The sequence below is a fragment of the Moschus berezovskii genome, chromosome 21, assembly GCF_049115385.1.
Source record: "Moschus berezovskii isolate FMDL1 chromosome 21, NW_MosBer_1.0, whole genome shotgun sequence".
NCBI lineage: Eukaryota > Metazoa > Chordata > Mammalia > Artiodactyla > Moschidae > Moschus > Moschus berezovskii.
Genome location: NC_142480.1, coordinates 9,958,587 through 9,983,112, shown reverse-complemented (window position 1 = coordinate 9,983,112; position 24,526 = coordinate 9,958,587). Strand labels below are relative to the sequence as shown.

General features: G+C 51.1%; 1 protein-coding gene across 6 annotated transcripts in view; it reads right to left on the bottom strand.

The window, feature by feature from the left end:
- The window catches only part of SYNE3 (spectrin repeat containing nuclear envelope family member 3), a 112,538-nt gene that overhangs the window by 25,110 nt on the left and 62,902 nt on the right, over positions 1–24,526 (bottom strand). For all 6 annotated transcript variants that reach the window (XM_055418475.2, XM_088829871.1, XM_055418476.2 and 3 more), the window contains 12 exons: positions 23,768–24,115; positions 20,833–20,969; positions 18,853–19,027; positions 13,725–13,907; positions 12,472–12,615; positions 11,475–11,609; positions 9,490–9,651; positions 9,160–9,332; positions 8,592–8,724; positions 6,347–6,508; positions 1,761–1,910; positions 470–508 (listed from right to left, as the gene is read on the bottom strand). In XM_055418475.2, coding sequence (XP_055274450.2) covers positions 470–508; positions 1,761–1,910; positions 6,347–6,508; positions 8,592–8,724; positions 9,160–9,332; positions 9,490–9,651; positions 11,475–11,609; positions 12,472–12,615; positions 13,725–13,907; positions 18,853–19,027; positions 20,833–20,969; positions 23,768–24,115 — 1,941 coding nt within the window. The remainder of the gene's footprint in view (positions 1–469; positions 509–1,760; positions 1,911–6,346; positions 6,509–8,591; positions 8,725–9,159; positions 9,333–9,489; positions 9,652–11,474; positions 11,610–12,471; positions 12,616–13,724; positions 13,908–18,852; positions 19,028–20,832; positions 20,970–23,767; positions 24,116–24,526) is intronic.

Genomic DNA, 24,526 nt, shown 5'->3' with positions numbered 1-24,526 from the left:
CTTACTGCCATGGCTCTGGCCAGCAAGCCCCCAGGGAGAGGCTCTGAGCACTTCTGAGAGGCTGGCAGGGGAGACACCGGCTGGTCGAACATGACTGGCACAGCCCCCCTTCCTCTTTAAGCCCCCATGAACCCCAGATGCTCGTCTACTACCCAGGTGGCCGCGAGGTCCAACAGCCTGGCGTGGTCCAGGTCTCCCTGGACTGTCCCGATTTACGCCTGTTGTCACAGCATAATCACTGTGTCCTTGCTCACAGAAACTGTGTCCTGTCTCAGCTGAGTACACGCTGTGCGTCCTGCAGAACAAGGACCCCCAGGGCCAGCACAGGGCAGCGCAGAGCCGAGTCCCCAGGAGCATTTCTCATGGAACCTTCCAGAAAGCCCAGGGGTCCTGCCCCAGCATCCCAGGCCCACCAGCCCTCCAGATGCCCTGCCCTCTAGCCGTGTGCAGCAGACGGCAGACACCGTACCTTTCGGAATCCAGTCGGCTCCCCTGGAGGACTCTGCGTCTGTTATTTTAGGGAAGGAGAGGAAAAGGGGAAAGGAAAAAAAAAAAAAAAAAAAGTTAAGTGAGTGAAACTTAAATCCCAGCAGAGCCTGTAATGGAATATTCATTTTGTCAGGGGAGTGTTTCTTTAAAACTTCTGGTCATCTGGACAGGCTGAACCAGCAGGTGATTCAATTTAATGAGCTTTTTAACGCACTTGGGGCCCAGGTGGGATCCTGTCTGGGAAGGCCTGGGCCAAGGCCATGGGCGCAGGGACCTGGCTGGGGCTGGGCTGACACCTAGTGGCCAACGCAGCTGCTTTCAGGGCTGGCAGAGCTGGAGCCCCAAAGCTTGGAGGCCGGGGTCTGTGGGCCTAAAGGGCCCTCGGTGGCCATCCCAGCCACCCTTTCCTTGGACTAACCTCCATGCCTCAGTTTTCCTATCAGTTCTCAGGGGATAATAACAGTACCTCCTTTATAGGGCTGTAATGAGGATACAGCATTTAATAAAAGCTATTGTCTAGCTGTTATTGTTTTGTGTGAGACGGTGGGCCCCTAGGGGGCTTCCCAGGTGGCACTAGTGGTAAAGAACCCACCTGCCAATGCAGGAGACATAAGAGACGTGGGTTCAATCCCCGGGTCAGGAAGACCTCCTGGAGGTGGGCACGGCAACCCACTCCAGTATCCTTGCCTGGAGAATCCCATGGACAGAGGAGCCTGGCAGGCTACAGTCCATGGGGTTGCAAAGAGTCGGACATGACTGTAGGGACAGCGTGCATGGGGTCCCCCAGGGGGAGGTGCTTCCTCAGTGTCACAAGCAGGTTAGTGGAGGAAGCGGCCTAGATCGCAGGGGTCCTAGCCCCCACTCCAGTATTCCCTGTATCGTGCCTCCATCAAGGTGTGTTTGATGATGGCTCTGTCCCTGGCTATCCGGGTGACTCGGGTGAGTTTTTAACTCCTTATAGTCTCATCCCCGCTTCTGTAAATTGGAGATGCAATTACTCTGGCGGACGGCTGCTGTGAGCACTGAACTAGGATGATGCACACAGAGGTTTCAGGTTGGTAGAGCAAAGCTGTCGTTCTCGGAACTCAGCCTCACCAGGTGGCAGAATGGCCAAATGACAAATTGCACGTCAAGTGCCTAGGAGCCATGAGTCTCCATCACCTCTCCCTGAGTGATCCCCTTGGTCAGGTCTGTCGAGGTATGGGGTGGAATGGATGCAGATTGAGCTATGTCTCCCCAGGGCCTGGGACCTGTGCATCCTTAGCACCTACCAGCAGCTGGCTGGAGTCCTTGAGCTTGGACTTGTAGAGCATCCACCGGTAGCGCAGATCCTCTAGCTCGTCTGAAGACCCGCTGGCTGGCCTGAGACGAAGGAGGTTTTCGAAGAGATGCTGCCCTTCCGGTATTCGAGCCTCCAGCTTCTAGAGAGAAAAGACAGGGTCACGTGCACCTTCCAAATGGCTGAGGAGGCCCCACCTGGTTGGTAAGGAGGAGCCAATCAAATTCCATTTGCGGGGGCAGCCAACAGAACACATAAAGAGAGAATCTCATTGTGCAAATACATGGAAGCAAGGCCAGGAATTGCTCTCTGCAACGTTGCAGAATGGACTTCTGCCTGAAAGAGGAGCTGCCGTGCTGACCTCCATGGTCACTTCTAGCTCTGGCATTCTATTATAAACATGACATAGATTTATACTATGTATGACTAGGGAAAGTGAAAGTCACTCAGTCACGTCCGACTCTGTGACTCCATGGACTGTAGCCCGCCCGGCTCCTCTGTCCATCGAATTCTCCAGGCCAGAATACTGAAGTGGGTAGCTGTTCCCTTCTCCAGGGTATCTTCCCAACCCAGGAATCAAACCCAAATCTCCCCCATTGCAGGCAGATTCTTTACCCACTGAGCCAGCAGGGAAGCCCTCTGGCATTCTAGAACCAAGTTCTCCAGAGGGCTTGACATAAGAGTTATCATCATTATAAAAGCTACCATTGTTCATCAACAGAGGAATTCATAAAGAAGACGTGGTACATACATACAGTGTAATATTACTCAGTCATTAACAATTACGAAATAATGTCATTTGTAACGACATGGATGGACACAGAGACTGACAGACTGAGTGAAGTGAATCAGACAGGAAGGAGAAATATCATACGGCTTCCCTTATGTGTGGGATCTAAAAAGAAACGATACAAACGAACTTACAAAACAGAGAGACACTCACAGAACAAACTAGTTGCTAGTGGAAAGGATGAGGGGAAGGGATAATTAGGGAGTCTGGGATGGACATACACACACTGCTAGATTTAAAATGGATAACCAGCAAGGACCTACTGTACAGCACATGGAACTCTGCTCAGTGTGATGTGGCAGACTGAATGGGAGGGGAGTTTCGGGGAGAATGGATATATGTGTATGTATGGCCGAGTCTCTTCGCTGTTCACCTGAAACTATCACAACATTGTTAACCAGCTATACTCCAATATAAAATTTAATTTTTTTTTAAATAAAAAGCTACTGCTGTTGAATATTTCTTTCTATTGGCATTTTTACTCCTGGCAGAGTGAGGTTGGGACTGGGCAGATTTTTCTATCAGAATACAGTACTCTGTTCCCCCAGGATGGCATCTTTTATCCTCAGGACTCCTGGGAAGGAGTGCCATGTAAGGATACGATCTGGGTCCTAAGTCCAAGAGCCTGAGTTTAAATTCTGGCTTGGGATCCAGAACCTGTCCCATCCCACCAGCTGCATGATACAGGCACACAGCTTAGCTTCTCAGAGCCCTCGAGAGTGGGGACTCTACAAGAACAAAGACGCGTAACCCGGGGAACCGCAATTCATCTCTGATAGGTCTGGGGCTGGGTGGTGGAAGCAGGGGATGAGAGGAGTGGCTGAATATCAGGTAGGAAGTAGACAGGGAGGGCCAGGTAGTTGGGACCAAAGCTCCCACTGAGGACAAAACATCAAAAACATTCTTAAGGCATCAGTGGACGGGAAGGCCTGGCGTGCAGCAGTCCATGAGGTTGCAAAGAGTCCAACACAACTGAGCAACTGAACTGAACTGAACTGAAAGCATCAAAGAGTTAACAACAAAAAGAGTGAGGCAAAACACGCGAAAGGCTAGATGCAGAGCAGTAAGCCCAGGGTTCAGACCTCCTCTCGCACTTAGGATATTTGCTAACCTGGAAAAAATAGTGGTGAAATAGATCTATGCTTCTGGCAGCCCTGCAGGATTCAGCAGACAGAGGTCAACGTCTGCGCCCTACAGAAGTGGAGACTCTGAGAAACTGCTGCCTTTAGCAGAGGCCCCGAAAGGTGAATAGGAAGTAAACCCACACCTTATTTGGATTTGCAGGCCAGTGCCAAGTCATCTCAGGAGTCCAGGGAGCTTCAAGTTTTGAAATTGGATTCAGTGGTTCTAGATTGATAAAAGCCCCCACTGGCCTGGCTGTTGCAAACAAAATCCTCTTTGAAGGAAAGATTATTCTTAATCTGAAATTATTCTCGCACCTATTTGTCAAACACACTACCCAGCACACAATCGAAGCAGTCACACACAGATATGACTCCAAGAAGAGGCGGAAACCGGGACTTCCCCAGAGGGCCAGTGGTTAAGAATGTGCCTGCCAGTGCAGGGGAAGTAGGTTCCCTGGTCCCGGAAGATCCCACATGCCTTGGAGCAACTAAGCCCATATGACCCAACTACCGAACCTGAGCTCTAGGGCCCGTGTGGTTCACCTACTGAACCCACATGTTGCACCTGCTGAGGCCCATGTGCTTAGAGCCTTGTTCTGCAACAAGAGAAGCCACCTCAGTGAGAAGCCCTCACACCACAGCTTAGAGTAGCCTCTGCTCACGGTAACTAGAGAAAGCCCATGCACGGCAACGAAGACCCAGTGCGGCCAAATGTAAACAAAATCCATGAATTAATGAGGAAGAGGCAGAGACAATACACAACAGAAACAGTCTTGACTTGAGATACTGAAATTATCAGACACACTCGCTAAAACAACGGTGTTTACTGCGTTGAAAGAATTAAAAGACAAACTGAAAATTTTCAGCAACGACCCAAAAGCTGTGAAAAGTGGCAGAGCAGATTTTTAAAAGCACCAAGGAGAATTTCTAGGAACAATAAGTGAAATAGTAAAAGCTAAGAACTTAATAAACACACGAAATAGCAAATGAGATAAAACTAAAGAGAGAATTAGTAAAGTGGAAGGCGAGTCAGAAAAAAGTACTCAGAAAGTAATATACAAAGCAAAAGGATGAAAAAATACACAGGAGACGGTGAAACACTTAGTGAGAAGAAACAGCGTATGTTTAAAAGCATCTTAGAAGGTGAGGAAACAGGGAACAAGGCAGAGGCCGTATTTTTAGAGATAATGTTGCAGAATTTTCCAGAAAGACCCCAGGCCACAGATTCAAGAATCCAGATGACTCTCAAGCAAGAAAAATAAACACAAATCTGAACCCTAAGGTATCAAGGTAAGTTTCAGAAGAAATTAGGAAAAAGAGAGGTAGACTGAGGTCTGATTGAGAAAGGCTGTGGGTGATAAATTCGGGAAGTGGAACTCGATCCTGAAAAGCTTTCATTCCTGGGACAAGGTCATATTTAGGGTTCTGAAGGGCCACTCTGGCTACAATAGGAGTCATTACTGAGATGGGAACCCAAACAGAAGGAGGGAGGCCCACTTGGAGGCTACTGTCAAGGTCACGGTCAACAATGATAAACGTCCAGATGAAGACAGCGGTAGTGAGGGGAGACAGAAACAGTGAATACCCAAGAGGTGGAATCAAGAAGAACCTGGTGACTAATTCATGTGGGAGTGGAGGAGAGAGATCTGTGGTAGAAGGACTATCTTTCCACCCCCTTGCCATATCCATGCCCTTGGCAATGTAGTCTTGCAATACCTCCCATCAAGAAGTGAAATCTGTCTTCTCTCCCCTTGAATCTGAGCTGGCACTGCGACTTTCTTTGTCCAACAGAGTGAAGGAGAAGTGATTGCCAGTTCCCAGCCTTGGCCTGAAAGGGCCTGCAAGTTCCCACTCGCTCTCTCAGACCTGCCCCTGCTCTGGGAAGTCCAGGCTATCCCATAGGAGGATAAGAGATGTGTGGTCCATCCCTTGCTCACCTAGAATAGCCCACCAACCTCCAGAAGGACAGCCACCCTGCTGGTCTATAAATCAGGGAGCCCAGCCAAGATCAAAAGCATTGCCCAACAGACCTCAGAGTAAACTGCCAATCTTCAGAATCATGAGTTAAACAAACAGCTGATCTTTTAAGCTACAAACTGTTGGAATGGCTTGTTCCATAGCAAGAGTTAACTGATTAGAAGAGTCGTGGTTAGTGGTGATATTTTCCAAGTTGGGCAATATAGCAGGAGGCTTGAAAGAATGGATGGATGGTTCTCCTATAATACTGGAAGCAAAAAAAACTTAAAAACTATTATTTAGGACTTCCCTGGTGGTACGGTGGATAAGAAACCACCTGCCAATGCAGGGGACACAGGTTCGATCCCTGGTCTGGGAAGATCCCACATGGTGCAGAGCAACTAAGCCCATGAGCCACAACTACTGAGCCCGCACACCTAGGGCCCATGTTTCACAAGAGAGACCACAGCAATGAGAAGCCTGTGCACAGCAACGAGAGTAGCCCTCACTCGCTGCAAATGGAGAAGGCCCACGCACAGCCATAAATAAATGAATATATCATAAAAAACTATTATTTACACATAAGCCATAACAGCTCATAAGCTAGGTATGTGCTCATTTTCTTTTTTTTTGAGAACTCTCTGGCAGCAAACACATCTTTGGGGGGCAAGTCCTCTGGAAAAAATGGGCTGTTCCTTGGGCACAAACCTGTAGCTTTGTTGTTCTGGTCCTCAAGTCCTCAGCGGTGGCAGTTTTCATGGCGATGATTCTAACCAGCTTGGAATTTTCCTCCTGCAACCAGTCCTCAAAGTTCCTCAAGGACTGGGAGTAATCCTCATGGCTTCCTCCTTCCTCCTGGAGCAGACCTGCCTGCAGGAAGGCACAGCATGGTCAAAGCATCAGAGTTTTTGAAAACAGCCCACTGGCCATGTGTCCTGGGAATTCCATCCAAGCAGAGGGTGGGGGATGAGGATGCCCAGAGGGAGACAAGAGGCACCTAGGGGGCGAGGGGATGGGGAAAGCATCTCTACTCAATGTAGACATGATTAGGGACCAAGAACATTCCTCACTGCCACCTCTTTGGTCTCCTGAAGGCTACCAGCATCATCCCTTATCAGGATGTCTACAATGTGATCACCTTCTACACTTCTGTCCCTCTTTAAGTTAGGTGGCCAGAGTGATCTGTCTAAGATGCAAGTCCAGGGACTTCCCTGGTGGTCCAGTGGTTAAGAATCCACTTGTCGATTCAGGGGACCCAGGTTCTATCGCTAGTCTGGGAACTAAGATCCCATATGCCACGGGGCAACTAAGCCATGAGCCACAACTACTAGAGCCTCTGCTCTAGAGCCCGCAAGCTACAACTACTGAAGCCCACATGCCCTGGAGCCTGTGCTCTGTAACAAGAGAAGCTGCCTCAGTGTGAAACCCGTGCCCTGCAGCGAAGAGTTGCCCCCGCTTGCCACAACTAGAAAAAGCCCGTGCATGGCGATGAAGAGTCCATGCACTGCAACAAAGACCCAATGAAGCCAATGATTAAAAAATAAACAAAAATAAAAATAATAAATAAATAAAATGAAAAGTCCACTCAGCCATGCCATCACTTACACAGCTGAGTGGCTTCTCACACTCAGAGGCCAGAGAGCCTCAGATTCTGGCCCTGCCTGGCTCTGCAGCTCATGAGGCCCCCTCATCGTCTGAGCCGCAGCCCACAGACATCACCCTGCACTACTGCTGTCTCCCTCGGGTCGTGCATGCACAGTCTCCTCTGCATGGAACATACTCCGTTCTGCCTCTCCTTGACTCCCACTCAGCTGTGAGGAGCCCCGGACATCTCATTTTCATCTCTCCGGGGAGGGCTTCGCTACCACAGGTCCTTCACTCTGCAGCAGGCTGCCGTGGCCTCTGGGTCTTCTGCTTCCATGAACCACATGTTCTGTAAACCCTTATTCTATTGCTTTGCGGGTCCTGCTTCCCTGCTTCTCAAAATGTGCTCCAAGGCCTAGCGGGCTTAGCATCTCCTGGGAGCTTGTAGAAATGCAGACCTACTGAATCAGAATCTGTATTTTGGTACAATCTGGATGCACATGACAATCTGAAAAGCTCTGTGCTGGATGCTACGTTCTCTGAGGGTTGAAAGTATCTCTTTTATTTACAGCTGTGTCCCAGCTCCAAGCACAGTTCTCAGAACACAGACTCAGTAAGAGCTTTCTGGATGGGGATGCGAAAGAAGGAATGGAAGAATGAATGAGTGTGCTGTCTCTGAAGAACAAGGATGAATTTCCTCTCATTGTGGTTCTGTTTTTTTAAAGCCTGTCAAGGAGAGGGAGGGATGATATGATATAGTGAGGTTAGTTCTTTTTACACAATGTAGTTTGTGTGTGTTGTGTGTTAATCATCCAGTTGGGTCCAATTCTTTGCAACCCCATGGACTGGAGCCCGCCAGGCTCCTCTAGTCCATGGGATTCTCCAGGCAAGAATATTAGAGTGGGTTACCATTCCCTTCTCTAGGGAGTCTTTCCAACCTAGGGATCAAACTCGGGTCTTCTGCACTGCAGGCATATTGTTTACCATCTGAGCCACGAGGGCACCAAAAATACCTATCTTGTGAAATTTTAGTTTGCAGTCTAGCGCTGCTAGGAAGCTTCACACCCTGACACTCTCTTCCCTGCAAGGGAAGCAGTCGGATTTTCTGAGGGTGAGGGCCTGCCTGCCCTAGAGATGCCCAGGACCTTCCTCAGTGCAGACCCTGGGTCTGGGGTCCCAGAGTCCCTCTGCCCAGTGGCACAGGGCACTCTGGTGTCACCACTGGGCAGGTTCACCTGAGACAGGACAGGGCCCAGTCCTGAGTTGAGCACGTGGCCCCAGGTGGGGAGGGGCCTTTGCTGGTGACACCTTCCCACCATCAGCTGACTCGGATCTGGGCCCTCCTCAAAAACCCATGAGATGGACTTACCTGACGGCGATGCCGGGAAGTGAGATCTGTGGGGAGGATGAGAAACCCGGTCTTTGGGATGTTGTTGGTGAAAATCATTTTCTTCCCTGAATCCACTTCTGTCGTCCTCTGCAGCTGCCGGGTTTTGATGAGGCTGAGAAGTCAAATCAGCCCAGTCAATGTAATGATGAAATGGGGACGTCCCAGATCACGGGAGAAGTAACAGAACTGGGGAGGGAGGTGACTTCCGGTCCTCACAAGTCTGGGCCTGTCCTTCAGGTTGGTCAGAAGCTCCCCAGGGCACCTGCATTTCCAGTTCCCTGCTCGAGACTCATGTTACCGTCAGCAAGGGGCATATGTCTACCGATGCAGGTGAGGCCCCAGCCAGCAGGGGCTGGAGGCTAAGCTGGGACACTTCCCTGCTCTTGCTGCCTCTACTTAGAATAGCCTGGGGATGCCCGGAGGCACCTGGCACCACGCCTGGCACACAGCAGAACCCCAGCCATCTGTTCTAGGAACACGGCTGAGCTCTCCCTGCTGGGAAGGAGGGTTGTCCGAGACCAGGCTCCAACCCAGGAGGCCCTCTCACCTCAACAGGCTCTCCTCCAGCTGCCTCAAGGCCCTCCATGACTCTGTCAGCTCCTCCAGCTCCCCCTGGACCACAGCAGCCCCCTCCAGAGAAGACGCCTCCATGACCCGCTGGCCGAGCGCTTCCATCATGGGCAGCTGGGCTTCCTTCTCCGGGAATTCAGCCAGCAGCCTCTAAAGGACACACATAAATACACACATGCATTAAGTCCTTGGGTGTCAGGGTGTCTGCTCGCTGGTATGAGAGCACCATTCACCACCCTCTGCCCCCGAACCTGCCTTTGGGATGCAGGGGAGAGAATAATCATCTCTGTGGGGAGATTCATCTTACCTCAACCTCAGCCTCCCGGGACTGGGCATCCCATGGGCCCGTGTCCCCACGGTGGGCCTCCAGCTTCTGTGTGATCACAGAGATCCACTGCCGCAGCTTCAGCAGCTCATGGTTGAAGGTGCAATGTTCCCGCAGGCTCTGCTGGCGTCCCTCCAGGAGGTCCTGTGGAACAGCCCCGGGGGAACCAGGCTGAAACCCTCGGCTACCCCACCCTGCAGGACCCTCAGCCCTGCAGGAGCCCCGGGGTGAGATGGCCCCCAGGGCTCCCCACCCAGTGAGGGACACAAGAGGTTGATCTTCTCTTCTGCACAGTGCAAGGAACTGACCCGGGAAAGACCAAGTCTGGTTTAAAGTGCCTCTAAGTCTGTTCTGCTTTTATGGGAAGTACCAAGTCTGGGTGAGGGTGTGGGTGACGGGTGCTCTCATCCACCACCAGTGCGGGGTATAAACTGGCACAACCACTTGGGAAGACTGTCAGTTGGTGCTGAACACAGGCATCCGTGTGGCACGACCGTTTCACCCCTGCATGTAACCCAACAGGCGCAAACTTTACTTTGCAGCTGAGCAGAGTGGGTATATTCTGATCGCCTCCTATGTCTTTGGCCATCTAGAACACTTTATTGAAAAGCATTATTTTATTTTTTCATCGACGTCTAGTTGAATAGAAAATCAACCTGACTATTCACTGGGAGGACTGATGTTGAAGCTGAAGCTCCAGTACTTTGGACACCTGATGTGAAGAGCTGACTCGTTGGAAAAGACCCCGATGCTGGGAAAGACTGAGGGTAGGAGGAGAAGGGGGCGACAGAGGATGAGATGGTTGGATGGCATCATTGACTTAACAGACATGAGTTTGAGCAAACTCCGGGAGATAATGGAGGACAGGGTAGCCTGGCATGCTGCAGTCCATGGGATCGCAAAGAGTCGAATACAACTGAGTAACTGAACAACAACAATAATTGACTTACAATGTTTCAGGTGTACAGCAATGTGATTTCATTAAATTTCTATCAATATAAATATGTATAATCTATATAGATGTCTGTATATATACATTTTTTTCAGTCTTTTTCCATTATAGGTTATTATTAACATATTATTTTCTTATAATTTGTTTGCTTTTATTTCTTTTTGATGATAGAAAAAGCATTATATTAAATTTGTAAATCGTGTGGGTAATTTGTACTATCTATGAATTTCAGGATTGCAAAGAGGATGTCAGAAATATTTGTTATTAAAATAGGGCACACAGGGTCTGGAAGGGTGAGACACCCTGCCTTAAACTAGACGCTTTCCTGAGCTGTGGCTGCCTGAGAGCTGGCTTTGCACACCTGGGGCTCTTGTTACAAATGCAGACCCAGGACCTCACTTGAATCAGTGTCATCAGGGTAGGGCTGGCACAGGCATTTCAACTTGTCCTCAGGACAGTTGTGAAGGAGCCATCCCATTACCCACACCACCTCGCAGTCCCACCATTAAAGGGACATCAGTACAGCACAGACACGAGAAGGATCTGGGGGGCCACCAGAGGGCGCCGCAGACAGAGCTCACAGCCACCGGGACCCAACCTGCAGCCTGGCATGAACACGGCAAACACGATGGGGGCTCCTGGGTGTGTGCGGCCTGCTCCGTGCTCTCGTCTCCTGGCATGGGCGGCATTGTATGTTTCACTTGTGGACACGTATGTTTGACCTGTGGAATCGTATGTTTAACCAGTTGCTGACTCGTTGTCCATCTACCCGTCGGCACTTAAACCCCAGGAAGGCAGGGGCCTCACTCTCCTGCTCATGGCGCCTCCATCCTCAGGACCCAAAATCCTGCCTGGCATACAGGAGGCGCTCAATCATGAATGAACGAGGAAGGGAGAAAGAAAAAGAAGGGCTGGAAGGAACGACGGAAGAAAAGACGGAGAAAGTCCTCAGGAGGGTCGGACAGATTCCAGGGACCTCGTCTCTGCTAACACAGACCCTCTGCTGGCCCCTTACCTCCAGAGACCTCTGCAGGGCCTGGTGGTCGGCGGAAAGCTGGTCCATTTTGTGCTGGTGGTTAGGGTTCCCCTGGAAGAGGGGCCTCATGGCCTCCACCTGAGACCCCAGGTCCATCCCCTCCTCCTGCAGACCCTGAAGGAGAGAAAAGAATGAGTGGAGCATCCTTTCTCCTTCTCATGGATGCTGATCAGGGTGGACCCTGAAGGCAAAAGACTGCGAGGGTTCAGGAATGGCGGGACTCCCCAGCTCCATCGGCCACACCATATGGCTGTCTGATGGGCCCACTCTTAGGACTGGTGAGAATTTTTAAAATGAGATGAAAATATTCTGCGACACCATGAAAATAAACTGCTGAAGACAAGAAGGCGTAGCTGGGGAACAGACTCGAGTCTGGACTCCTACTTGATGACCATCTCTTCTTATGGAGAATCGCATCTTAGCTTTAGTTTTAAAGCCCCCAAATGCATCATTTTTAATACCTTTCAAAGAACACTCCCATTATGTATGAGCTGTGCCTGGGTTTTAAAAAGATAACTGTTGTTTCATGTGCATTTAAAAAACCAGCAAGCTCATCACCCAGCCAACAATGATTCATGATCAGCCTACCTACAGTCCACGTGTTTTAAAATATTTATTCTTAATCCTCAAATCATGTATTTAGCTGAAGGCCTCTGGCCTCATTAGGAACACTTAGCAAAGCAACTTTAGAAGCAAATATTCATGTTAGTCTTTAGAACCACGGAGTAAGCAAAAAACTTATCATTTTGTTGGGCTCAAGTATCAGCCATTTGGAGGTTCTAAAGGCCAGGAATCATCAGGCATACGAGCAGAAACTCAGCTAAGATGAAAGGTCAGATCTCAGGGGCCAGGGAGGAATCACAGTCTCTGGCTTGGGCTGACTGCTGCTTGGCTGGCCACTATTACTCTAAGGGGGCTGCTTCCAGCACAGCTGAACATCTGAGTGGAGGTGACTTGGACCAGACAGACCTCTTACCTGCAACCTCAGAAGCTGGGCCTGTTTCTCAGGAAGGTCCCGCCGAAGCCCATTCTCAGCTTGGACCCGGATTTGGAGGTCTGAGAGCTTTTTCTGCAAAGGCTCGAAAGTCACCCCGAAATCTTTGTGCTGAGCAAGTAAGCTCTGCAAAGACACAACAGGCAGCACACAACTCAGCCTTCCCCTCGGTCTCCCTGTGGCACAAACTGACACTCACAGACAGGCTGCTTTTTCTCCAGTCTCCTATCCGGCTCCTACTCACTCAGGAACCACCCCTTCCAGGAAGGCTTCCTGGAGTTCTTGAGGGGATCGGATGCCCCTCTGTGAGGATCATTGTGTCCTCACCTAACAACTGTTTTGCTTCTAGAATAGGTACTGGCAAACTGCATCTCCTACCATGTACCCCAAGTCCCACCAGAGGCCAGTGCTTGTAAATAAAGTTGTATTGACATGCAGTCATGTCCATTCATTTACAGTTGATTTCTTGCTACACCAGCAGAGTTCAGAAGCTGCAACAGATATCACAGGCCTTGCAGACCCCAAAATGTATGCTAAATGTCTGCTCCGGTGAATAAATCAGACCAGGGGTGTGGGGCTTTTTGCAGGTGCCTGGCCTCTGATCAGTGTCCTAGAGATATCGCTTTGTCACTGTCATCATTCTCAGATGCTTAGCAAATAATTGTGACCTAAAAGGAGAAACTGTCCAATACTTTAGGGCCCCCTGATGCAAAGAGACGACTCACTGGAAAAGACCCCGATGCTGGGAAAGATTGAGGGCAGGAGGAGAAGGGGGCAGAGGATGAGATGGTTGGATGGCATCACCAACTCAGTGAACGTCAGTTTGAGCAAACTCTGGGAGATAGTGCAGGACAGGGAAGCCTGCCATGCTGCAGTCCATGGGGTTGCAAAGAGTCAGACACGACTGAGCCACTGAACAACAACAGCTTCCAGCTCTCTGCTGCTTTAAAGTTTACAAGTGTTTTTCTCTGCATCTTGCCATCTAACTGCCCCCCAGCTCTCTGCAGAAGGCAGTTTGATTTGATGAGTAGAGAATGGGATTTGGGGGCAGAGGCAGGAGGCAGACAGATGAGAAGGATCCCACCATAATCCTACCCAGATGATCCAGAGGGCTCTGAGGTTGTGTGGAACAAAAGATATGCCCAGGGCCACGCGGTGGCGAGTGGCAGGGCTGGGGTCAGGACACAGGGCTGTGCCTGCAGGAGGGCTGAGCTGAGGGCCAAGACGGGGCTCACCTGCAGTTTGCTCTTCCTCTGCAGAAGGCGGTTGTGCAGCAAGTCTCTGTCCCTCACGGAAGTCGCCACCTGCTCCAGCAGGGCTGCGGCTCTCTCCTGGCCGAAGATGCTGCCCAGCAGGTCTTTCTTCAGCTGCAGCACCGTCAGCTGCTCCTTCAGGCGGGAGCTCTCCATGAGGGCCGCCTGGGGGAGACAAGGTTTCCATGAATGGCAGAGCAGGATGAGGCTGGGGCAGGAAAGCACCTGATCCGGCTGCACCTGCCCGGGAGGCTGGGCCTCTGTGCTGGTGGCCGAGGGAGCTGTGAATGCAAGGAGAAACAGGTGGGTGGGAAGGTGGCGGGAGGCCCTGAATGTCAGGGTCAGTCTGATTCCCTTCTCACCCCCCACATCCATCTTGTTACCAAATCCCGAGCAAGAAGGCTGCCTCCCATGAGTGTCAGAAATCTGTCTCCGCTCCACTGGCTCCCACTGACCGTGGTGCACTCTCAGCCTTGCTCATGTGGACCCCTGCAGCTCCTGACCATCTGTTGCCTCCCAGTTGCCCCCCAGATCGACTCTACACATTGCAGCCAAACCCAAACTGAACCAGTCTGATCCTCTACTCAGTGATCCTCCACCACCACCAACAGAGGGCCATCCCCAAGTTGGCGTGCGGGACACTTTGCATACCAGACCACCTCACCTGTCTCCTGAGAAACCTGAATGTGGATCGAGAAGCAACAAACAGAACCTTACATGGAACAAACGGCTGGTTCAAAACTGGGAAAGGAGTATGTCAAAGCTGTAGACTGTCACCCTGTTTATTTAACTTATATGCAGAGTACATCATGCGAAATCCTGGGCTGGATGGATCACAAGCTGGAATCAAGATTTCCAGGACAAATGTCAACCACCTCAGATATACAGATGATACCACTCTAATGGCAGAAAGTGAGAACAAACTAAAGAGCTTCTTGATGAAAGTGAAAGAGGAGAGTGAAAACCCCTGACTTAAAACTAAAGTGTTCAAAAAACTAAAATCATGGCATCCGGTCCCATCACTTCATGGCAAATGGAAGGGGAAAAAGTGGAAGCAGTGATAGATTTTCTCTTGGGCTCCAAAATCACTGTGGATGGTGATTGCAACCACGAACTTGAAAGACATTTGCTCCTTGGAAGAAAAGCTATTACAAACCTGGACAGCATATTAAAAAGCAGAGACATCACTTTGCCAACAGAAGTCCATATAGTCAAAGTTATGGTTTTTCTGAAACTCCAATACTTTGGCCACCTCATGCGACGAGTTGACTCACTGGAAAAGACTCTGATGCTGGGAGCGATGGGGGGTAGGAGGAGACAGGGACGACGGAGAATGAGGTGGCTGGATGGCATCACCGACTCATGGACATGAGTTTGAGTGAACTCCAGGAGTTGGTGATGGACAGGGAGGCCTGGCGTGCTGTGATTCATGGGGTCGCAAAGAGTCGGACACGACTGAGCGACTGAACTGAACTGAACTGATTGTTTTTCCAGTAGTCATGTACAGATGTGAGAGCTGGACCATAAAGAAGGCTGAGCACCAAAGAATTGATGCTGTCAAATTGCGGTATTGGAGAAAACTCTTGAGAGTCCCTTGGACAGCAAGGAGATCAAACTGGTCAATCTTAAAGGAAATCAACCCTGATTATTCATTGGAAGAATTGATCCTGAAGTTGAAGCTCCAATGCTTTAGCCACCTGATGTGAAGAGCTGACTCACTGGAAAAGACCCTGATGCTGAGAAAGATTGAGGGCAGGAGAAGAGGACGACAGAGGGTGAGATGGTTGGATGGCATCACTGAGACAATGGACATAAGTTTGAGCAAAGGAAGGACAGGGAAGCCTGGCGTGCTGTAGCCCGTGGGGTCGCAAAGAGTCGGACACGGTTTAGCAACTGAACAACAACAAAAGGGCCTAGGGGAGCATGATCAGAGGGAACTCAGGAAGCCCTCCCAGAGGAGGTGGCATCTCAGTGGGGTCGTGATGTGCAGGAGTTCATGGGGCAGAGAGAGGACCAACAGGCAACTCCACAGCCTTGTGTAATGGGCAGCCAGCTCCCATGCGGGTAGCCTGAACTCTGCACAGCCCAGGTCCCACCTCCTCCAGGAAGTCTGCTCTGGTCACATTCCCAGCTGACACTCACTCTTCCTGCCCCGAAGCCCTTTGCCCAACTTCAGGGTCCTGTTGATCAACCAGCTCTTGGAGGTAAACATGTCTTGCTTCTCTCACCGAGGGCTCAGGAGCCTGGAGGCCAGGGGTTTTGTCTTCAGCTGGCCAGAGTCCTTCCACTTGATATCTGATGATCTTACAGAGATAATGAGCTGGGCATGGGGCTGGGAGAGGAAGAAGTAAGACTGCAGCCCAGGTAGGTGATCTGCTGCTGACGTGTATAGTTGGTGATCAGCCACACAGAGGCCAAGCCTCTTGAGGTAGGGGGCCACCTTCATTCCCTTTTTGCCAGACTCAGACACAATATCACAAGGGTGAAGAATTCAGGATGGGGAGTTGCAGTCATGAGTTTGGATTGCACGCTGACTGGGAGGGGAGAAGGAAATGGCAACCCACTCCAGTATTCTGGCCTAGGAAATCCCATGGACAGAGAAGCCTGGCAGGCTACAGTCCCTGGGGTCCCAAACCACCACCACCACCACTGGCTGGGAGAACCTGGGTAATTCCAAGCCTCAGTTTCCTCATCGGTAAATAACCAATAGGCACATCCCAGCTCGTGGGGCTGTCACGAGGCTTAAATGCCTAAAAAGCATTTAACACAGTGCAGGACCCTCACTGAACTCACAAGAAAAGATAGATCTTCTCATCCATTATTATCTAACCAGCTGTTCTGGGTTGAATTGTGACCTTCAAAGGAGAAATGGTGGGGGAAAAAAGGTATGGACAAGTCTCAACTCCACTACCTTAGAATGCAGCCTTCTTCGGAGACAGGGGCTTTCCAGAGGCAATCAAGTTAAAATGATGTCGCTGATTGGTGTCCTTACAGAAAGGGAAGACTTAGAGCCAGATGCACGCACAGAGGGAAGAGGTGGTGGAGATCTTTAGGGGGATGACGGGCACATGATGACAGGCGGAGATCAGAGTGGTGGACCTACAAGGCAATGAATGCCAGCAACTGCCAGGGAGGAAGCTAGAAGAAGCAAGGGAGGGGGTCTCCCCTAGAACCATTGGGGACAGCAAGATCCTCTTGACACGTCAACTTTGGACTTCCAGCTTTCAGAACTTCACGAGAATGAAGTTCTATTGTTTTCTCTTTTTTATAAAAGCACCACTTTTTAGTGCTTTGTTACAGCATCCTTAGGGAACTAACACACCAGCCATGCCCAGGTTTTGGCTGGAGCTTTGCTGATCCACAGGGCTTCCCTGGTGGCTCAGATGGAAAAGAATATACCTGCAAGGCAGGAGACCTGGGTTCCATCCCTGAATTGGGAAGATCCCCTGAAGAAGGGAATGGCTACCCACTCCAGTACTCTTGCCCAGAGAATTCCATGGACAGAGGAGTTGGGAGGGCTACAGTCCATGGGGTCTCAAAGAGTCAGACACGATGGAGCAACTAACACTTTCACTTTCAATCTACAAGCTGCTCTGAGGCTAGACGCAGAAGCTGAGTCGAGAAAAGAGAGGGCTGGGATTTCCCTAGCAGTCCGGTGGTTGAGACTCTGCACTCCGAGTGCCGAGGGTATGGGTTCAGTTCCTGGCTGGGGAACTAGGATCCCATATGCTGCATGGTGTGACCAAAAAGGAGTGGGCTGGCAGCTTGAGCCCTGACCTGTGGCATCCCTTCTGCCCAGGCGGGCCAGTGGGAATGATGAAAGACACACTCCCAACCAGCAAACAGACTCCAAAGGTGAGTAAACCAAAGTCCTGGCCCCACATGTTCCAACCCACTGCTCAGTGAAAGTCCTGCCCTGGGAGTCCTGGGTCCCCCTCTAGAACGACAGGACCTCTCTCCTGCCTCAAGAAGGTCCCAGGTTGCTTTCTGCCCCCATGGGAAGGACAGGAGGCAATGTCCTGACACAGCAGGGAAAGTCAGACAGGCCTGGGTCAAAGCCAGCCCTGCCACTTAACGGTTGCGTTAACCTCAAACAAGTGGCTCCTCAACAGTCAAATGATAAGAATCGTTCTGCTTGTTTCGCAAAGCTGTTTCCAGAAGCCAAAGTGAAAACAGGGCTGAGAATGTTAGCCAAGACTCTCTAACCCACCATTCTGGCCCCAGCTCTGCTTCTCTTGAGCAGCCAGACCTTGAACACGCTCTCTCACTTCTCCCTGGCCCGGATCCCTCATCAGTAAAATGAGGAGAATGGCAGCAACGGAAATAAAAATCAGTGTACATGCATATTCAATGTACATTCATTAGGACAATGAAAATTGCAAACAAGCTCAACGATCTAATTGTGGCTACTTAAAAAATAAATAAGGGCATGCCCCTAAATGGAATATTCTGCATCCATTTAAAGTGATTTATTGAGCCATACTATTGAACCATTTTAAAGGAGGCTGAGAAAAAGCTCAGATGTGTCACCCAAAAACATGAGGACATTCAGCCATATACCATGAGCCCAATACACCAGTCAGGACGCACACGGGCAATGCCGGCAGCCACCCCGGGACCATGAAGGGAGATGCACTTTAGGGCTGGAAAGAGCCTGGGTTCTGGAAGATACCATTGAGCTATCAAGCCAGTTCTGGAACCACCAGAAAGTCTCTGTGTTTTCAGTCAACACTGTCAGGCTTTCTGCCACTTGTCACATGCATCCCAATTGGTACACAGTAAAGGTAACGGCCTGACATCCTCAGACTTCCAGCAGAGGACGGTCTGCGGCAGGGTTGGGAAGAGAATGGGCAGGGGCAGGTCACGGCAGAGTTCTGGGGCCACACATGGCACCAGGCTTCATCTTCTCTCCAAGAACTGAGGGTGACTTTTGTCCCTGATAATTACAAGTGTGCACTTGGGACTTGCCAGGCTGCTACAAGGAGCTCTACCCAGATACCCGGAGGACCAAGAGATATGTCCTTCCCTGCGGGGGTGGCTGAAATGCCATGCTTGGCTGGTGGTCTCCCCCAGGGGCACCCACCGTCCCTCCCGACAGAACCAGGCTTACCTCGATCTGCGGCAGGAAGGTGTGGATGGAGGGCGGGTCTGGCAGGCTGGCGGTGACATCCAGGAGTCTCTGGGCCAGCTCCCTCCACAGCTGCAGGTCCTGGGGGTGCCTCTGGAAACGCTGCCACAGCTCCGTGGCTGCTGCATTGCGCAATCTGCTGCTCTTGGCCTTCATTCTGTGAGCGCAGGAGATGGGACACCGAGAGAGGACAGAGTGGGTCAGCCCAGGGGCAGGGCCTCCCCCCGGACCCCCAGAGCACCTGGCGTGTGCTGCTCCCGGGGCAGGCTCTCCCCTATTCCATAGGCTGCAGGGGTGTCCAGGGGACCCTGAGGCCTAGGCTTTCCAGATCCAAGTGCACTGGAGGTAAGCCAGTCCTCCAACAGACCTGCAGCCCAGCTTCCAGACCAGGGAAAGAAACAAGCCTCGAAGAGGAATTGTGGAGACCTCAGACTCAGACTGCCTGCCCCCAACACGTCACAAAAGAAAACAAAATCCCTTATTGAGTAAGATGCCATTACACTAGGCCCAAAAAATTCCTACAGATAAGTTTTCAAATATAATGCCTATGGTGTGGCACAGGGAACTATGTTCAGTAACTTATAATAGTCTACAACGAAAAGAATCTGAAAAAGAACAGATATATGTGTATAACTGAATCACTTAGCTGGACACCTGAAACTAACAAAACACTATACACCAACTACATGTGCCATGCCGCGCTAAGCTGCTTTAGTCTTGTCTGACTCTTTATAACCCTATGGACTATACCTCACCAGGCTCCTCCGTCCATGGGAGTCTCCAGGCAAGAAAACTGAAGTGGGTTGCAGTACCCTCCTCCAGGGGATCTTTCTGACCCAGGGATCGAACCTGTATCTCCGGCATTGCAGGTGGATTCTTTCCCACCAGCACCACCCGGAAAGCCCGTATGTACATACATATGTATATATAGAATGTCTAGCGCCCGGTCACAGATAGCCAGCACCTGCCATCTCAGCAAGCACAGCGGAGAGGGAGACCTCAGCCACCCTGTCCCACTGCCCACTAGCACCCTGGGGGGAACCAGGTCCCAGCTCTGAATATACAGAAGGGGGGCCTGTTAACACTGTGGGGTGAGAGACACCCAGCAGGGGGGAGCCCCTGAGTTCCTTTTCGAGGAACCTTCTGTATCAGACAGGGGAATGAGAGATGCTGCAGAGACTGGTGTGCTTCCCAGGTGGCTCAGTGCTAAGAAAAAACAAGACAAAAACAAAACCCCACCTGCCAATGCAAGTTCAATCCCTGGGTGGGGAAGACCCCCTGCAGAAGGAAGTGGCAACCTACTTCAGTATTCCTGTCTGGGAAATCCCACGGACAGAGGAGCCTGGCGGGCTACAGTTCATGGGGTCGCAAAGAGTCAGACACGGCTGAGCGACTAAAACAACAGCAAAAGAGAAGCGGATGGTTGGGCTGTGTTCCAAACCCCTCTGAGCCTCACGCGGTAAAAACGGGCACCGGTTCCATGTTTAAACCGGGCCCGGCTCCACACAGGGTGGCTCTTTGATCCGCTGGTGTTTGCGGAGCTAAGAGCCTTGAGCCCTGACTGTGCCCAAGCCCATGGGCTGAGGGGAGGGAGAAGCTGGCCTGAAGGTGGGCCCAGGCGCCTCCGTCAGCCCCGCCAGCAGGTGGGAGTACGGAAAGCCCTCCCCTTGGACCATGACATAGGTGCAAAGCGGCATGAGGAGACTTAATGGAAATGAGTGAACAGGCCACTTAGCACAGGAAAGAGCAAAGTCCAGGTCTCTTTCTGGAAGCAGAATGCAAAACATTACAGAAAGGGGCCAGTGTCTGAGCTCAGGGAGACCCTATAACGGCCAGTCATTGAGAGGAGCAAGAATTACTGCTTATCAGGCAGCGAGAGGGCACAAGCCCCCTGCAGCTGGTGCCAGATGGGCAGAGGCCCCTGAGCGTGGGGTCCAGGCCCGCTCACGGCCCGCCCGGTACCTCTGGTACTCCTGGATGGCAGCGACCACACTGTCCGAGAGTGGCTGCGGGTCCTGGGGGGAGGCGATGAGCTCCTTCAGCTGGGCCTGCAGCCGGTCCACCCGCGGCTCCTCCACAGCCAGCGCCGCCCGCGTCGCCTGCAGCAACAGATGACACCAAGGGGGCGGGTGAGGTTCTGAGACAGCACAGGGCTGAACGTGGCCCGTGGGGGTGGGCCAGCCTGGGGAACACAGTCCCCCAGGGCAGTGACGGGGGCCCCGAGAGCTCAGCCCCTGCGTGACCCCCGAATAACATTGACTCCTGACAAGCTGGTTTTTCTCTTTATCATCACCTACCTCACCGCGTGGCCGTGGACTGGCACCAAATCACACAGATAACTAATACCTAGGGAACTGGGACAACATGCTTAGTGCTCTGGGGTCCCCTTCAACTCAAGTCTCGCCATGATCCTGGGGGTTAGTCCTCTGCAACTCCACTTTACACACAAGGAAACTCTGGCTAAGAGAGTTTTCTCACAGCTGCAGAGCTGGAAAACGGTGGACCTGATGTCGAAGCTGGCCCCCCTGAAACTTCCCACCTGATCTAAAGGAAACAGTGATCTAAAGATGCTTTGTGAGACTTCCCTGGTGGTCCAGTGGCTAAGACTCCACGCTCCCAATGAACGGGAGCCTGGGTTTAATCCCTGGTCAGGGAACTAGATCCCACATGCTGAAATTAAAATAGAAAAAGATCCTCATGTCACAATGAAAACTGAAGATCCCACATGCCACAACTACAAATAATTTAAAAAAAAAAAAAGGTGATTTGCAGATGCAGTTATTTTTGTTGGCAAGTCAACAGGATATTTCCACCCAGCAACTCCGAACCACGCCACTCGACCATTTGAGCGCATGCATACTAAGTTGCTTTAGTCGTGTCGGATTCCGTGACGCTATGGACTGTAGCCTGCTAGGCTCCCCTGTCCATGGGATTCTCCAGGCAAGAATACTGGAGTGGGTTGCCATGTCCTCCTCCAGGGGATCGTCTTGACCCAGGGATTGAACCCAAATATCTGTGTCTCTCCAGCACTGGCAGACAAGTTCTTTACCACTAGCACCACCTGGTAAGCCCCAATCGTGTTTAGATGCAGCCTTTTCCTGCTGTCCCAGGAAGTGATGAGTTTCACCTTGACCTTGACTCTTGCAGGGTTCACACTCAGCAGGAGGCTGGGTGGGGAAGTGGAAAGCGAATGGGCTCTGGCAGGACCCCGGCTGGCCTGAGGACCCACTTCCCAGCTGCCATGGTAACAGGGAGCCACCCCCATTTGTCAGGCACCAAGTACACAGCAGGAGTGTTTCTTACTATGTAAGTGCTAGGTTAAGAAGAAAAGTCCTCTACTAAGTTCTGAAATTCCCTTTCACTGATTTCCAGTTAGTCATATCTTGGTCGTAACTGACACCTGAATCGGGAGGGACAGACAGCTCCTGTAGGAATGTGTTCAGCCTCCTGCTTTGGGAAAGGCCTCCTGAATCATAGCCGGGCACAGGGCTCCCCTGGTAGCTCAGCTGGTAAAAAATCCGCCTGCTGGGTTCGATCCCTGGGTTGGGAAGATCCTTTGAAGAAGGAAACAGCTACGCATTCCAATATTCTGGCCTGGAGAATTCCATGGACAGAGGAGCCTGGCAGGCTTTGGTCCATGAGGTCACAGTCAGACACGACTGAGCGACTTGCACAGGCAGGTGACTGTCAGGACAGCGGAGTGCTGCCAGGGCTTTCCAGAACTTATTCTCCCCCCACCACCTGCCAGAGTTTGCACCCTTTGACCTTGTCCCTCACCTAGAGCTCCTAGTAAAAGTGGTACACTCCCTGAGTGCTGATTCTCTGCTGTTCTGAGCACTTTTTGTCTTCACACATTTTTGAGGAATGTGGGAGGCAGGTCCTGTTATCATCACATCCAGGTCACGTTTAACTGAGATTAAAGCAATTCTCCCAAAGTCAGCGAGTTGGCAAGGAGAGGAGCCAAGATTTGAATCCAGGCAGTCTGATCCACAAGTCCTCGCCCTTCACCGCCGCACCACACCACCCCTGCCCTGTGCGGAGGACGACAGTCCCACAGAGGATGCAATTCCCACCGTGGTGCCAAGGTGACCCTTGAGGTGAATCTGGTCTCCTGCAAGGCTCAGTGATGCTAAAATGTGTGTGTGCACTTTGTTTCTATCCACACACAAATATTTCTGCATATGAGCAACACTAGAAGGAAGAGAAAAAAACAGAACAGTGTGGAGTGGAGGTAAGGCCTGAGGGCTTTCCTTTTAGGTATTTCTCCTAATGGAACTGACGAGCTAGCCTGCTGATGTAATAAGGAAAGAAAGGAGTAGTGTCAATCCTTATTTGAAACATTTCTCCATTCTCAAGCCAAACCTCTTGTGAGTGTGCACAAGGGTGGGTGTGCACAGGGGGAGGGTGCTCCGACTGGATGTCGTGTCTGGGTGGGAACCCGCTCCACCCTCCCCAGGACAGGCATCGTCTGCTTGGCCTCTTCAGAGCTCCAGCGGTGTCTGCACCTCATCTTCCCTGCACTGAGAACCTTCCCTTGATGTCACAATTCCTGCTCTGTGCTCAGAAAATGTCCCCCTATATCTTACTATCAGGCACGGAAATGGCAAACTTGGAGCCAATACATCTCTTATTTACCCACCAATTTACCATGTCATCTTGGGGATGTTGAGGGGAAAAAAATTATCTCTAGGTCTCAGTTTGGAGAATGAAAATGGGTACAAGCACTCAATTTGCCTACTACACTCAGAACTTAGATGATCAAAAATCAAGAAAACCAGAGCAAGTGTGCTTGAGACTTAGCATGATCCTTCCACTACATGGAGGAGCTCCAAGTGGGGATGCCTTGAGGCACACACAGCACCTGGATCGTCCTGTGGCGTCACCAAACTCTGCTTACCGAGTAGAGTCTCCAGCGGGCCACCAGCTCATCCTCGGTCGCTGCCTTGGCCGTGGTCCCCAGGCCCTCCTCCGCCAGCCTCTGAAGGTCCTTCCTGAACTCTGCCAGTTCCGCCTCCAACTGCCCCCTCTGCTGCTTGCAGGCTCCCTTGGACTTGACCAGGTCCTGCAACCTTTCCTCCTCCTCCTCCCAGAGCCCACGCAGCTTCTCCAGAACGTCCCGCATCTCCTCCAGGTCTCTGGTGATCTTCTCTGCACCCAGAGGAGAGGTGTTTTGGGTGACCCCCACGGCCTGCTCCTCCAGCCTCTTCAAGGACTCCTCACCCTTAGGAAAATCATTGGCAATGCCCTAAAGTGGGTAGAGGATGAGGAAAAAAACATGAAGGGAAAAGGAAAATATTTGCTGCGTTTCCCAAGGCCCCTGGGAACATCATGCCAAGTGCTAATTCCTATTGCTGGGCTGGAGCCTGGGCACCTTTCCAAGGGGTGGACTGTCTGCCTTTATAACATTAAGGATGTAATTTCCTTCCCATGTCATTTACAAGCTATTTGATTAAGTCAAAGGGAAAGTCTCTGTTGGGTACTTCTCTGTTTTCAACACTCTCTGACATTTGTTAATCTTCCTTTCTATTTTATTTTAAATTTTTACGTATTTATTTTTGACTGCAGCATGCAGGATCTTCGTTCACCGACCAGGGATGGAACCCATGCCTCCTGCCTTGGGAGTGTGGAGTCTTTAACCAATGGACCTGCAATGAAG